Genomic DNA, 16,611 nt, shown 5'->3' on the forward strand with positions numbered 1-16,611 from the left:
GAATGGTGGTTGTGAAAGAGCTCTTAACACCACCTCTAGGTCCCAGGACGAAACTGAAGGCGGACGTGGGAAATGCAATCTCCTCGCCCCCTTAAGAACACTCACCACCAGCGCATGACTACTGATCGATTGCCCGCCCAGCGGGGAACGAAACGAGGCAATAGCGGCCAGTGTTGATGGTAGACATCCACTATCAAGCCTGTACTGTAGAAAACGCAGAACATCCGACACGGAGCAAGCAGCCGAGTCGATATGAACATCACGGCACCACAAACACTCCCCATTTTAGAGCATAGAAATGTCTCGTGGAGGGCACCTGCGCCTCCGAGAGCGTATCAAGCACACGAGAATGCAGGGCGGTCAGCTCCTCTGATATCCCCGAAGCAGCCACACATGATGGCTCAATAACTCCAGGTTGGGGTGCTACACCGAGCCGCTCGTTTGAGACGGCAGATCCTTCCTGATGGGGATCGGCCAGGGTGGTGCCACCAGCAGCTTTGTCAGGTCCGGGAACTAAGGCTGGTTCGGCCAGTTCGGGGCGACGAGTGTCACCAAAGCCTCCTCCTCCCTGATCTTGCATATCACCAGCTGCATTATCTTGATCGGAGAAATGCATACGGCCTGGCTGCTGGCCAGTACGATGTCAGAGCGTCCCCTTCCAGCCGAGAATGAGACAAGGAGAAGAACAGCGGGCAGTGCGCATTCTCGCTCATGGCGAACAGATCCACCTCTGCTCTACCGTAGCGGGTCCAAATCATCCGAATCAACTTGGGATGCAGCCTCCACTTCCCTTGAGGAATCCCCTTCCTCAAAAGCATTTCTGCCCCACGGCCCTGAAGCCGGCATGCCCTCGCACACTGCTCCCCATCCGCGAGTCGACGCGTCCGTCGTGACCACGACACGTGACGTCATCAAGCCCAGGGGAACCCCCCGGCTGAAGAGATCTTTGCGCCACGGATGCAGACCACGATGCGCAAACGGTCCGAAGTCCACGCCGTCCAAGGGGCTCGAGAGTTCAGCCATAACTCCATAAGCGCATGTGTAGTAAACCCAGATGACATACTGCTGCCGCTGCCATGAGTCCCAGCAGCCTCTGACATTACTTCAAGTGATCAGAGCTGCCCAGTCTGAAATGGTGCAGGGAAGACAAAAATGGCCACCGAGCGCTCCCGAGAGAGGCGAGCACGCATCTCCACCGAGTTGAAGCACACTCTCAGATACGTTATAGACTGACTCGGGGCGAGAATGCTCTTACGCACATTCACACATAGCCCCAAGAACTCCAAGTGACGAAACAGTTTGTCTATATGGCTGTCTATAGTGTGTCCCGTGACAGAGCTAAGATCAGCCAGTCATCCAAATAATTGAGAACGCGCATCCCGCTCGATCTGAGGGGGGCGAGAGCTGCGTTCATGCACTTTGAGAAAGTGCGCGGGGCCAAAGCCAGCCCAAACGGGAGAACAGAGTACTGGTACGCTGTGCCTCGAAAGCAAATCTCAGAAAGTGTCAATGATGCTATCTGAATGTGAAAGTATGTGAATGCGTCCTTTAAATTCACGGATGCAACCAGTACCCCCGGGCGAATTCGCGCCAGGATCTGTTTTATCATCCTGAATGCACGCTTGCAGAGCGCTCTGTTGATGGGCCTGAGATCTAGAATTGGGTGGAATCCTGTATCTCTCTTGGGCACCATAAAATGGCGGTTGTAAAACCCACTCTCCAGCTCACTTGGAGGGACTCGTTCTACCGAGTGTCTTCCTAACACGGCAGCCGCTGATGAGGGGCTAGTTTCGTGTGAATAAGAGAGCAGTGTCTTCCAAACACGGCAGCCGCTGATGAGGGGCTGGTATCGTGTGAATGAGTGAGGAGCCAGTGATTGTGCTTTGCACACGGCAGAACGCCGCTAACAGGCGGGGAGCTGCCCAATTTTTAGACAGTGGGTCATGCGGCATCTGCAGCGACATGAGAACCCTTAGCTCCAGGATCTGCACTCGGCTCTCCACTCCTCCATGGAAGGGGGACATGAGAAGCTGAGCATTGTCGCGTTGCATTGCATGCGATTTGCATACTTCGCGACATTTGGCAAGTCATTTGGACTGGCGTGAGCCAACAGGACTTCAGGAAAGGTTGGAAGGGAAGGAGTTCCCATAAAGGAGAAATGTCTCCATGATGTCTCGTGAAAGCTCGAGAGGGAACGAGTCTGATCATCTGAATTTTAGGATGCACCCTTCCGTTTGAGAAGCACCATTCACCTCCCTCATGCTCGCTAAAAGCCGTAATTACGAGAGTTGTGAAATAAAAGATTTTATTTATTTGATATTTTTATATTACCATTCACCTCCCTCATGCTCGCTAAAAGTGATTAGAAGTTGGATTAGTTTCCTGATTCGGATAGATAGTTTTAATGAATCAGTTAAAAAAAACGATTCAGAGGTTATTTTACGGTGGAACTGGCTTGTCCACAATTTTTAGCGGTGCACGACCGAATAGATCATGATGCTTGTTATATTATGCACTGTCAGTCACTAGTGTTAACTACTTTCATAACTTTTTTTTTTTTTTTTTTGGTATTTCTATCAGCCAATGATAATTATAAAAGAAAACGTCACAAGCATAGATCAGTGGCCGAGAGCGCATGTGATTGACAGATAAACCACAAGCTCTATCAGTTATTGTTGTTCTGGTTATTTTGTTTCAGTGTACAGTTTGTTAATATTGTGCAAAGTATACAGTCATAGTAAACTTCCATCATTCAGCTGAACTGTGCACATTTATTTTAGACACTGCATGTCTTTAATTCATGCGATAAACGCATGTCCCTGCTGAGCTGTGGGCTATGACTAATTTCACGGGCAAAGCAGACAAAATTACAATTTACGTATCGTCATTTTTTTTTTTTTTACAAATAAAGATTAATTTTCAAAGTTTGTAATGAAGGCATGGAAATAGTTCAGTAGTTCAGCTTCATTTTCCCATCTGTGTTAGATTTCATTTTTATTTCAGTTTACAACAAATACATTTGTTTTGGTGACAATAACAACACTGCAGTCAACTACAAACTGGGATAAAGGTCTAGCTCCATTCTGATATGGAACAACTTCTTTTCATGATGTAAAAAATACCCAATGGATAAAAAAAGTTATGCCCAAAGAATATTTCAAAGAAATATAAAATATTTTACAATGTTTGTGAATAATCTTTCATGTTGTTTTTAGTTCTGCATATTTTGTTTCTGTGCAGTTTAAAGTGTTAACTTGTTTTCAGGTGGCTCTGAGCCCTTCATGGCAGGGCAGATGCCAGGCAGTGGCATGCAGGATATGTATCCACGTGGACCGCCCTCAGGGATGGGTATGGGCCCACGACCCCAGTACCCCTACAACCCTGGTTTTGAGAGGTAGGAACACTTTAACATCAGTTCATGAACTGGAAAAAAAACAACGCAGAAATCAAAATCAGCATTGCATCATTATTTAATGTTTATGTTCACAGGCCAGACCATGTCATGGGTCCAGAGGGGGGAATTGCTCCCCCTGGAAATCAGAACAACATGGTGCCTTCCAATAGTGATCCCAGCATGTTCTCAGGCAATAGATACGCCTCTCATCAGAGGTATAAAGTGATTGCAGTTGACTAGTGTATATGAACGTATTTGGTGTGTGGAGCTAGAGTATAGTAATTTCTGTTTTACTATAGACATGGACATGACGGCTATGGGCAGCAGTACACTCACAGTATGCCATATGGCGCACATGGGATGTATCCCCAACAGCAGGTCAGTCATCAAATGTGATCAAATATCATCTCTTTTGTGATAATATTGTGGTAAATATTGGTGTTTACCGCTGTATTTTTAACATTAGACACTTTATTTATTTATTTTTACAGGGTTATAAGCGGCCTGGGGAAGGGATGTATGGCCCTCCTGCTAAGCGCCATGAGAGTGAAGCCTATGGTTTGCAGTACGGTGGCCAGCAGCCTGACATGTATAGCCAATATGGTTACCCAGAGCGCAGACCCATGCAAAGTCCATTCCCCTATCCATATGGACGTGATCGCATGCAGCCAGGTGGGCAGGGACCTCCTCAGCACAGCATGATGAGTGGTGGACCACCCCCATCCTCCAACTCCAGCGGTGGTCCTCAAGGGAACATGTGGCACACCAGGCATGACATGAGTTACCCTTACCCCAGCCGGCAGGCTCATGGGGTCCCCTACCCCTCCATGAGCCGTGGAGATGATCCAGAAATTAGGGCTAGTCAGGACAGTCAGTGGCCTGGTCAGCGTCAATCCCCCTACCCACCACACTCTTTGTCCTCTTCCAGCTCCATGCCCCCCATGGCTAGCCGGCAACCACCTTCTTCCTATCAATCTCCTCCAGCGATGCCAAACCATATCTCTCGAGTCCCAAGCCCTGCACCATTCCCTCGGTCTGTGGGTGGCTCTATGTCACCCAATAAGGCTCATATGATGGCCTCTATGAAACAGATGCAAAAGCCGGGTGGCCCAGGGTCGATGCCAAGCTCTCAAAGTAGTGGTCTTCCTGGGCAAGGCTTCCCGACAATCCATCAGGAAGTCACTTATCCACTGGACTCTGTGGAAGCTACACAGCCTCAGCTTAAACCTCGCCGAAGGTTAACATCTAAAGAAATTGGTAAGAAACTCTCTTCCAGTAATAACTTTTGAATGGTATGGTTATGACAAGGTTATAACCATGCTTATGTATCTTAAGGCACACCAGAGGCTTGGCGTGTGATGATGTCCCTGAAGTCTGGTTTGCTTGCTGAGAGCACATGGGCCCTGGATACTATAAACATCTTGCTTTATGATGACAACACAGTGTCTTCCTTTGGCCTGTCTCAGGTAAGTGTGTATCAGGCACTAATTGGCTGTAAGGCTTGGGTTCAGAGGTTAGGAAATGAATGTAAAAGTCTTATTGCTTTTGCATTTTTTTGGTCGTATTAAATAGCAGTTTCTAAGAAGTGATAGGTGTATATACTTTGATAATGAATGTATTGGGTTTTGTGTCTTTTCCTTTTCAAGATGCCCGGTTTCTTGGAGCTCATTGTGGAATATTTCAGAAGGTGCTTAATAGAGATCTTTGGGATCCTTGAAGAATATGAAGTTGGAACAGAGGGTCAGAAAACTCTTCTTGGTCCATGTTCGGAGCCCACAGAAACAGAGCAACCTTCCAATCAAGACTTAAAAAGCCAATTCAGTACAGAACATGTGGGGAGATTAGATGTGGAGCCTGAGAAACCTCAGCCAAGCAGCTCAGCAGCAGCACTCAATATGGAGAAAAGGGAAGACTCTCCCGAGGGTAAGGCCGACACTGCTAAAGAACCATGTCCTCCAGTGGAGCCCAGACCCAAGCAAGCCAGCAAGTATGACAAACTCCCAGTGAAAGTTGAGGAGAGAGAGGCTGTGGCTGATTGTGTGGAGGATCGATCAGAGCTGCTAGGCCTGGCCGGGGAGTTCACCAGCGGGCTTCTGCATTGGAAGGCAGGCGGAGGGGACTCCACTGCCCACATCCAGACCCATTTCAAGAAACGTAGGGAAGAAGAAGCAAAACAGAAGCTCTTAGAGTATCAGGAAGGTTCACAGGCACCAGGACAAGAAACGGTTGAAGAGGAGCATGGGAGGGAAGAGGAACTGAAAAGAGAGCTTCCAGGGCCCTCAGAGGAGAACTTGACAGCCACTGTGGATGACATGCTAAGTTCTCGTCCAGGGTCCTTATCAGGAGGTGAAACCCAGACATCATTCCCCTTCCGCAACAGAGAGAACCAGAGCAGCATTACTTTGCTGGAGGATGAGCCCCGATGCTGGGATGAAGCACCTCTTTCAGTCGCCGAGAGCTGGCAGGATGAGTTGGCCAAGCGCTGCATCTGTGTGTCCAATATCATTCGTGGACTCTCCTTCGTCCCGGCCAATGACAGTGAATTGGCTCAGCACCCAGGTTTAGTGCTCATTCTCGGAAAACTTGTGCTTCTGCATCATGAGCACCCTAAAAGGAAAAGGATGCTGCCGACCTACCAGCGAGAGGAAGAGCGAGGTCTGGCTTGCAGCAAGGACGAATGGTGGTGGGACTGCCTTGGTGCCTTGCGCGAGAACACCTTGGTCACCCTTGCCAACATTTCAGGACAGCTAGACCTGTCTATCTATCCGGAAAGTATCTGCCTTCCAATTCTAGGCGGGCTACTCCACTGGATGGTGTGCCCTTCGGCGGAGGCCCAGGACCCCTTTTGCACAGTAAATGGCTTCTCCTCGCTCACACCACAGAGGCTGGTGCTGGAGTGTCTGTGCAAACTGAGCATCCAAGACTCTAACGTTGACCTTCTGCTGGCCACGCCTCCTTTTAGCAGACAGGAGCGCCTCTTTGCCACATTAGTGCGGCACGTCGGTGAGCGAAAGAGTCAGGTGTGCCGCGAGATGGCCGTAGCCATTCTCTCCAATCTTGCACAGGGCGACCCCACAGCTGCCCGAGCCGTTGCCCTGCAGAAGGGCAGCGTGGGAGCCTTGATAAGCTTCCTAGAGGACAGCATTTCCATGGCACAGTATCAGCAGAGCCCTCACAGTCTCTTGCACATGGGACACCCCACCCATCCCGAGCCGCCCAGCATCAACATGATGTGCCGGGCCGTCAAAGCCCTGCTGGCCATGGCCCAGGTGGAGGAGAACAGACCTGAGTTCGTGCTCTACGAGAGCAGGCTTCTTGATATCTCGCTGTCCTCTGTGCTGAACTCTGGCGTGGCAGCCATCCTGTGTGAGGTACTGTTTAAGCTCGGCCGCTCGTGACAGGCACAAAGGAGCGGGAGCCTAGAGTGCCATCATGGGAACGTACAGTACGGCTGAGCTGAGCCACAGAGATCACACAGAACTGTCGGTGTTATATTTTTATTTAAGGAAAAGAACACAATCGTTTTTACATACAAATGAATATATAGAGAATATATATAGCTCCTCTGCCCCATTTCCCAGTTTTCATTTTGGATTTTTAAATGATTTTAATACGGATATTTAATACTTGGTCTTTTTTTTTTGTTTTGTTTTGTTTCGTTTTGTTTCATCCATGTATTTTCTTTCGTTTGTTTTAACCAAAGTTGGCATCTGATACCGTTAGTTTTTAGAGTATTTTGCTCTCAGAATGTTTTTAATGCAGTGTTTCGTTTATTTTCTTGTGGGACTTTGTTTATTCGGGGAATGCAAATTTATTTAAATTGTGAGACATGTTGTAGATAGAATTTCTCTTGAAATGTGTTGCGATAAAAGAACAAAAAAAACACAAAACAAAACAAAACAAAAAAACACTGATTTTAAGACATGTATACAGCTCTGAAAAAAAGCATTGTGCAATAGATTTAGCTGGCTCAGAGGGGAGATAATGAAATGTGAATGACCACAGGCAATGTTCTGATCTGACCACCACTGTTTCACCACACCAGTATCTGAGGGTCAAGCGAGTGTTGGTTCCAAACTGACTCGCTTCCATATTAGTGCAGCCACAGAGGGTCCTCTCTCTGACGGCGAACTCAAAGTGCTTTGGTTACCCCTCTTCTCTTCTTCTCTATTCTATATCCACGGGTCGATTTGTATATAGGAACTGTACATTAAATGGGCCCCTTTTCACATTTTTTTTTTCCTCCAAGAGATGTGGTATTATACAAAGTGAGTAGTTTATGCTACATGCTATTGACATTTTGCGAATAAATATTAAGTCATTGTTTTCAGGTGAGGATAGTCTTGAAACGTGTAAGGGGCCATTCACACAGGGTGGGTTCTTGCATTTGATCTGCGCTATTTTTATTTAATTGTTGGTCATACGTGCACAACAGATATTATTCGGTGATTGTGATGCACCTTGCTGTTTTTGGGGTCTAAGATGCCGTTGAAGTTGAAATGCATATTTTGAAACGCTGCACTGCAGAAAACATGTCGGTTTTACAACAGTGGACCAGTCAGGTGAATTTGGGTGCTGGAAAAGCATCTCCAGTGGATCGAGCATGTATATTAGCAACTGTATATGGGAACGCATAAACGCACCTGTTCAGTTCTCGTTTTTAATGCAAGCATTTGTCCTGTGTGAACGCCCCCCAGAGACTTTCCTGTGTGTCCTATAATGGAGTTCTGTGTGACAGAGATAGCAATGGCTCCCTCTAATGGCCTTAGATTTTGGAAAATACAGGCTAACTGAAAGACGTCCGATGGCATAAATGTAATTCAATGTGAAAGTTACCCCAAAATGACTTTAACAGAAAATATGTACAACTCTTTATGTAAGCTCTTTTTGCTCCATATGATTTGATGACCATTGTTTATTCAGTATAAAGTCTTTATACATGTTCCACATGTTAAAAGTAAATGTACATGAAATTTGGTCGAGCACCGTGAATGTTGTTTTTCAGTGTTGTTATTTTTTTGTCAGAGTGGCCAAAAAAAGTTACCAAACCATGTATATCCTCAATATTGTATTATTTAAAAGCAAGTTAAGGATGATTGGTAAAAAAATTTTCCTGTCTACCCAGTGCTCTGTGCTGCTTGTCACATATACATTTTAACCAGATTACATGATTACAGATTACTCTCAATGCACAGAAAACACTAACAACATCGTTCTGCAGCTTTTCTTTAATCACTGCAGGGCACATGTTTTTGTCCTCAGTCCCTTGTCAAAGTCTCTTGGCTCAGGCCTTGTAAATTCCAGTGTGGCACAAGAAGTTAAGGCAGACAACCAAGTTGAATCTTTTCGGCCTTCAATGAGGCATTCTCTAGTGCTGTGACCACAAACTTGATACTTGTTGCTGGATCTAAAATGACCGATTTTGGCTCACACTTGACCAAGCTGAAAAATATTCTTCCCAGACTGTCAGTTAAGGCTGTCCGTTTTTAATAATAGATTATAAATTCTTCTCATTTTGACTCGAAGATGGAATTCCAGTCAAATGGAGCAGAATTCTCTTGAGCCTCTTCATTTTTGGGGATGGCGGGAAAAATGGACTGCATTTTCTGACGAAATTCCTTCAGCTGCCATAGAGGAATTATATATATCAAACAGCAGTTGCAGATTATAGTGAGAAATGGATCAAGTGGGCACATGGCATTTAAAAGCATCACTTTAAGCAGGTACGTACGCTGTGGATGCCCAGGGCCTTCCAAACGGTGAAGCTCAGGAGGCCAACTCCACACCAGGCGTAAAGTGAACCCCATCCCAACGCCCGCAATGCTAACGCCGCGCCGCTTTCTGGCACCGCAGCAGTTCCGATCACACCCTGAACACATCAAAAGAAAAAGAGGGTCATTTACTGCAGTTCTCGTATTGTACTAAAGTATTTTGTTCAGTATGTTTACGCTTACAAGCTATTAATGTATATCATAATGCATTTTTTTATTTGCTGCATTAACAGACACTGTTTAAATTTTCACAACCAAACCAGCATTAAAAAGTAAATGGGGTCAATTTTGGATTAATCTTGACTTCACAAAACCCCATTTTTTTTCTCAGATTTCAGGAGTAAAAAGCATTGAACATCTGCAACCACACTTAATATTCCCCCTCCAAAATATAAAAGGTTAAAAAAAATCTGATTCTTCAGAGGAAAAAACAAACAAGCAGATAAACTTGCACTGGTGTACAAGTATCATAGGTATGCATTTAATTATATTCTGAAATGAAGTAAAATACCGGTAAACATTGCAAAACATTTACAAACATTATAAAAAATTTGTATTATATTCCTGCACCTCTATATATGACTTGATTTCTGTCTGCCTGGCAAAATCTTTCTGCCTAAGTCTAATCACTTTGGGGAAAAAATTATATCTCACATATCCTCAACAAGCTACACATTTTGAGAGATCATTCATGTCCATATCACAAACTCTGCAGGACAAGCTGATACTGTGCCACAGTGACACTGCCCTGAGAGGACATAACTGGTCTAGTCAAGTGATTTGTCATTAAAGGAACCGGGCAAGACCTGCGTCACTGACCTCATATTGGATTTAGCCACTTAAAAAGCATTTTTGGCAAGACATGTGTTTACTGATGTGAGATAGTGGTCTTAAAATAGGAATGCAAAAAAAACAAAAAACAAAGAGACCTCTTCATTTCTGAGTTTATGTTCAAAACAAGTCATAAAATGGAATCGATGTCAGCATTTACGCAATGTCTAATTCTGTGAAGTTAGCAGACATCAGCCTGCCATGCTCTACTGATTAGATGAATAACCAGAGCAAAAACAACTTCCGAGAAAGAAGAAAACGACTTCTGTAAGCAGAGGAGCACTATGATGGCACATTTTCAAAATACTTTAGGACTAGGACTAATATAACACTAAATGAGACTGAAAAAAAAACCATTTGCTCACATTCTGAACTAAGTTTCAGATCTGTTTTCTTTGCATTCACACTGCAATTGAAAGTGATTTCTGCTCCACTTAATTGGGACAGGGTCACTTTCCATTTCACATGTACATTTTTTGTAGCATTATTTAATATTGCTGTTGAAGAATATTAGATTTTTCTTGCATTTAAATGTCACGTCATTATGTCTGCCTAAGTCTAATCACTTTGGGGAAAAAATTATATCTCACATATCCTCAACAAGCTACACATTTTGAGAGATCATTCATGTCCATATCACAAACTCTGCAGGACAAGCTGATACTGTGCCACAGTGACACTGCCCTGAGAGGACATAACTGGTCTAGTCAAGTGATTTGTCATTAAAGGAACCGGGCAAGACCTGCGTCACTGACCTCATATTGGATTTAGCCACTTAAAAAGCATTTTTGGCAAGACATGTGTTTACTGATGTGAGATAGTGGTCTTAAAATAGGAATGCAAAAAAAAACAAAAAACAAAGAGGCCTCTGTTCATTTCTGAGTTTATGTTCAAAACAAGTCATAAAATGGAATCGATGTCAGCATTTACGCAATGTCTAATTCTGTGAAGTTAGCAGACATCAGCCTGCCATGCTCTACTGATTAGATGAATAACCAGAGCAAAAACAACTTCCGAGAAAGAAGAAAACGACTTCTGTAAGCAGAGGAGCACTATGATGGCACATTTTCAAAATACTTTAGGACTAGGACTAATATAACACTAAATGAGACTGAAAAAAAAACCATTTGCTCACATTCTGAACTAAGTTTCAGATCTGTTTTCTTTGCATTCACACTGCAATTGAAAGTGATTTCTGCTCCACTTAATTGGGACAGGGTCACTTTCCATTTCACATGTACATTTTTTGTAGCATTATTTAATATTGCTGTTGAAGAATATTAGATTTTTCTTGCATTTATTTTGTCACGTCATTATGATCGTCACTTTTCACTTAGACTTTTTAGAACAATCTTGAGTTGACAAAAAAAAATTAAGTTTATTTTTATTCTGTGAGTCATTATTATTAATAATAATAATAATATTTTTATTATGCCTTTATGTACAATGCATTATAAAAGTAGTTTTAATGCATTAATTATGCCTTGTAATGCACCTTATAATGCATTACACCATTTAATAACCATTGCATTATACATAAAGACTAAGTAAAGTGTTACCAAAATTATTTTACAACAGCTGTTGTAATTTCTTCACTTATATGGCATTTAAATCCTTATTTTCACGAAACCCCAAAAGAAGACCCGTTGATTTTCAGTGTGTAGTTGATGCATGTTAGTACTAAATGTCAGTAATGCATTGCAGAAAAGCTTGATACCTTATTGAACCACTCAGGACTCTTCTTCTTAGCCACGGCAAGGGTGCAACCGAACCCTGCAATCATACCTGCTGTGGCTACAGTAGTGAGGAAAGCACCACCTGAATAAGAGACAACAGACTGAGGTGAACATTTGTCTGGACAATAATATATACTATATATAGCTACTGGATTAAAGACCGAGTTAAAACAGAAGGAATCATGTACTACAACTGCACTGCTGTATTTAGTGAAATACTTCGAGGCATCATTAACTAACACTGACTGCAGCACATTTTGGGTTTGTTGGCAGAGAGTGCCGGTCCAGAGCCAGACTCATGCATTCATCTTCTACAGCCCACATGAAGTAACAGCACCATGACAAACGCATAGAGCGCAAACAGAGCAGAGGACCATAGAAACTGATTTTAGTGTACTGTATAAAGAGGTTTGAGTATGTTAATCGATGGTATGCTTCTGTGATCTATCATTAATTTTAAGAAAATCATATTTAATTGCTGAATGATGAGTTACACTATCATGATCCTGACGAGAGAGTAAATGTTACCATAGTCAGAAATTAACTAAACAATTGCGCAAAGAAAGCCACTGAAAATCTTACCTAGAATTTATTAGAATTTGGCATCATATAAACAATACAACATTGTAAGAATTCATTAAAAATATGCTGATAATACACCATTTTAAATGGATAAAAATGCCCTCATGAACACAATACCTAAATGCAAATTGTTTTTTTTTAACTACCAACAACAACACTAACAAAAAAAAAGTTTGATTTGATTGAAAAGGTTTAATTTGTTATCTGAACTCAATCATATTTCCAGCACATTTGGAATTTGTAGTTATAGTAGTAGTAATAGTAGTTAGTAGTAGTAGTTAGTAGTAATAGTAGTTAGTAGTAGTAGTTAGTAGTAGTAGTAGTAGTAGTTATTGTAGTTATAGTAGTAGTAATAGTAGTTAGTAGTAGTAGTAGTAGTAGTAGTTACAGTAGTAGTAGTTACAGTAGTAGTAGTAGTAGTAACAGTAGTAGTAGTAGTAGTAGTAGTAGTTACAGTAGTAGTAGTTACAGTAGTAGTAGTAGTAGTAGTAATAGTAGTAGTAGTAGTTACAGTAGTAGTAGTAGTAGTAGTAGTTATAGTAGTAGTAGTAGTTACAGTAGTAGTAGTTACAGTAGTAGTTACAGTAGTAGTAGTAGTTGTTATAGTAGTAGTAGTTATAGTTTTAGTAGCAGTAGTTAGTAGTTAGTAGTAGTTAATAATTGCTCGACTCGTAAGGTCCTCTGGCTTGTTAACAGGCTCACTAAAAAGATTCGACTCCAAGAAAGATTTGTTCACGAATCGTACAACGCTATTTGCTAATTAAAAGTAACGTTACCAGAATTGTAGAATGTGCGAATATGGACTTAACCGTCTTCATAAATTATTTGTGACCCTGCAGCACAAAACCTAAAAAGTCATAAATAGCGCAGGCAGGGCCGCCTCATCACAATAATGATATATATATATATATACAGTGAGTACGGAAAGTATTCAGACCCCCTTAAATTTTTCACTCTTTGTAATATTGCAGCCATTTGCTAAAATCATTTAAGTTATTTTTTTTTCCTCATTAATGTACACACAGCACCCCATATTGACAGAAAAACACAGAATTGTTGACATTTTTGCAGATTTATTAAAAAAGAAAAACTGAAATATCACATGGTCCTAAGTATTCAGACCCTTTGCTCAGTATTTAGTAGAAGCATTGTTTAAAAATCGTTTAAATGTATGAGGTGGCAAGAGGGGTAAAAGGCACACGGTATTTATACAAATAATTCAGCTAAAATAATGTTGTTGTTTTTTTTAAATAATGTCTAAGTTAATACTTGTTCAAAATAATCACTTTAGCAAAGTTTGTACTATTTTCTGCTTTTTTTGAAAAATAAAAGTATTTATTTTTCCCCCCAATAAATATGCTGTCATTAAAATGTGTTCATATAAAAAATAAATCGTTTTAATAAGTAAAGATTCTGAAAGTATTGAAGGAGATCCAATAATAATTGAATATATATTTACAGTAGTAACAAAAAATTATATTTTATTATATGATATGATTAATATCATGTTTTTAAATATGATGGTTTCATTCTAAACATTATCTCTAATATGGACACCCAACATAATATATGATATTTACCATCTGAATCTAATGTCATGTCAACAAATGGAAAAGTCAGCCATCTATTAATTATCATGTTAATTACTGTGCGCCTTTAGCCCCAACAGCAGGGGCGCTTTTTACCCCAAATACCATACTTTTACATATTCTTTCGATAATTAAAAACTGTTGTTTTAATTATCTTAAACAAAACTGAAAATCATAAAGACGTTTGTCTCACAATATATGCATTAATTTTAGCGATTCTCATTTGCTACTTAAATCAACATTTTAATCAACTTTGCACTGCTGAGCGCCATCAAAGATCAGACAAATATACACGTGCATCTTGAAAAACATTAGGCCACAACAGAACAAAGATCATAAAAAACGGCCTACTTGAAAAACAAAGCACTGAATAATAAATATACTGTATAAAGAAAATGTGCAAATAGACTGAAAAGTCTTCACTGTATAAATTCAATAAACATTCATTCTTATTTATTTTACAAAAGTGATTCAATCAAGGGCAGCAAGTCATTTTCTTTCTGATGTTTGGTTTACATTAATGACACAAATGGCAACAGCAGCTATATTAGGCTGCGTTATAGTTCACCCAAAAATGAAAAATCTGTTGATGTTCTAAACCTGTATGAGACTCCTTCATGCTGTTGAACACAAAAGATTATATTTGGAACAACATTGGTAACCAAACAGTTGCTGGGCCCTCACTACTCACTAAAAAAAACACTATTGGAGTCAGTTGGGACCAGAAACTGGTTACGATCATTCTTCAAAATATCTTCTTTTATGTTGAGGAGGAAAAGGACATTCATAGAGGTTCAGAACAATTTGAGGGTAAGTATATGATGACAGTATCTTCATTTTTGGGTGAATATTCTTTTAGGATCTCATCATATATCTGATTATATAGGATCTCATATAGCCTAACACATGCTTTATCTTTAACTATTAACATTCATTTAAGTGTGTTTACGAGGATACTCGCAAAGACGGGCATTTTGACACGTAACTATGTGTATTTGAGCGTTTAGGCACAAGGAGCGAAAGTTTAGTCTGTAATACGAGCAGGTGTGTATCAGGTAGAAACCGTTTTAACGCACGCATTTACCAGAATGAGTGCTGCCCCGCAGCGTAACGTCCATGAACAGTTTAAACCATTTGTTTTAAAACCTGCTTAAAACGCCTTGAAATGATAAGCTTAGACTACATCATGACGCGCTTCAATCAACGATTGATATATTTCTACCGGGTTATCTCCCAACCCTTAAATGAATATAGTTTGTGCAAACACAAAAACAATATAAATCCAGTTAACAATCAAACCAACCTAAAATCGGTGTGGGCGATGACACTGTTTTTATCTGCTCCGTGTGCCCGGTTCACGTGCTGTTCCAGCATCCTCCACTCCATCATCAGCTTTAGTCAAATAACCTGATAGCTGTCATGTTTTTTTATGTTGTTTGTATTTGAAGTTTTTCTCTTTTCTCTCTCTTTTAGAATTGCTGACACTTTGACTTATTGAATGTTGTTCTTTGCGCGACCATTTCCAGATTCCTCCAGAGCAAAGTGAAGCGAGTCGAATGCAGACATACTGGGCAGCTGATAGATACCTGCGCATATCTTCAAAAGTCAAATATAGAATAAATGCATTTGATTGGTAAACCCAATTCAGACTTTACGTTTCAATCTCAAATGGTAATGCATGGCATTTACGGAAAAGCTCAACTAAATAAGAGCGCTAATAAATGGGGGTCGTGGTGGCTTTGGCGATCGGTGCTCCAGTCAATCTACTCCACAGACTATCACGGGCCCCCTCCTTGCTCGGGCCCCGGGGCTTCAGCGCCGCCTAGCCCTATGGTTAAAACGGCCCTGCGCGCAGGTATATTTGTAGCAATAACCAACAATACATCGTATGGGCCGAAATGATCCATTTTTCTTTTATGCCAAAAACCATTAGGATATTAAGCAAAGATCATGTTCCATGAAGATATTTAGTAAACTTCCTAACGTAAATATATATAAACTTAATTTCTGATTAGTAATATGCATTGCTAAAGACTTCATTTGGACGACTTTAGTTTAAAGGCGATTTTCTCAATATTTTGATTTTTTTTTCTTCTTACACCCTCAGATTCCAGATATTAAAATATCTAATATTGTCCTATCCTAAAAACCATACATCAATGGAAATCTTATTTATTCAGCTTAAACTCAAAATAAACTCTTTTTTTTATTATTATTGCCCTTACGACTGGTTTTGTTACATGACATTTACCATTTAGGTCTAGGTTTCTGCTCTAATGTATGATTAATCAGAATAAGGTCAGTTATCCAAATGAGTAATATCGACGGACAATTCATAAAGCTTAATTCATAAGCACCAATGGTCGAAAATGCTATTAAAACACATCAAACCTCTTATCAAGTGTGATTTGTCGTCTTCGGTGTCACTGACTGGCCCACTCGCGCGCGCCTGCTCCACTGACATCTTGAACGGGTCCGACTGACACAGACATCCGGCGGAAACACGTCAGGCGGAACGCTTCATAATACAGAGAGAAATAGTGGAAACCATTGTTTCTCATTTTGAAATCAGAAGTTAAACAATACCTCAAATCAATTTATAATTTGTTAAACAAGAAAGCTGTTAAGTGTATTAATGTATGTAAACATTTCCATGTGTCTATGTAATTAATTTTTATTTTCTCTTTATTTCGTAATTTTGTATCTCT

At 41.1% G+C, this 16,611-nt stretch overlaps 3 protein-coding genes across 3 annotated transcripts in view; 2 read left to right on the forward strand and 1 right to left on the reverse strand.

Annotated features, from left to right (window-relative positions):
• The window catches only part of LOC107560194 (AT-rich interactive domain-containing protein 1B-like), a gene marked incomplete at its 5' end in the record, with an annotated part of 126,212 nt that extends 118,900 nt beyond the window's left edge, over window positions 1–7,312 (forward strand). The window contains one exon of the mRNA XM_016244306.1: window positions 5,041–7,312. Within this exon, the coding sequence (XP_016099792.1) occupies window positions 5,041–6,792 (1,752 nt within the window). The remainder of the gene's footprint in view (window positions 1–5,040) is intronic.
• On the forward strand, window positions 2,608–5,121 carry LOC107560200 (AT-rich interactive domain-containing protein 1B-like). Its single transcript, XM_016244312.1, has 5 exons — window positions 2,608–3,394; window positions 3,490–3,609; window positions 3,694–3,772; window positions 3,886–4,651; window positions 4,730–5,121. The coding sequence occupies exons 1-5, from the start codon at window positions 3,282–3,284 to the stop codon at window positions 4,960–4,962; spliced, it is 1,311 nt and encodes a 436-aa protein (XP_016099798.1). The 5' UTR covers window positions 2,608–3,281; the 3' UTR covers window positions 4,963–5,121.
• On the reverse strand, window positions 7,141–16,421 carry tmem242 (transmembrane protein 242). Its single transcript, XM_016244313.1, has 4 exons — window positions 16,295–16,421; window positions 11,714–11,814; window positions 9,126–9,263; window positions 7,141–9,018 (listed from the first exon to the last, which is right to left on the reverse strand). Exons 1-4 carry the CDS (start codon window positions 16,365–16,367, stop codon window positions 8,905–8,907), a joined length of 426 nt encoding a protein of 141 aa, XP_016099799.1. The 5' UTR covers window positions 16,368–16,421; the 3' UTR covers window positions 7,141–8,904.
• Window positions 16,422–16,611: the final 190 nt, after the last annotated feature.

This window comes from Sinocyclocheilus grahami, unplaced genomic scaffold, assembly GCF_001515645.1.
Source record: "Sinocyclocheilus grahami isolate Dianchi unplaced genomic scaffold, SAMN03320097.WGS_v1.1 scaffold714.1, whole genome shotgun sequence".
Taxonomy (NCBI): Eukaryota; Metazoa; Chordata; class Actinopteri; order Cypriniformes; family Cyprinidae; genus Sinocyclocheilus; species Sinocyclocheilus grahami.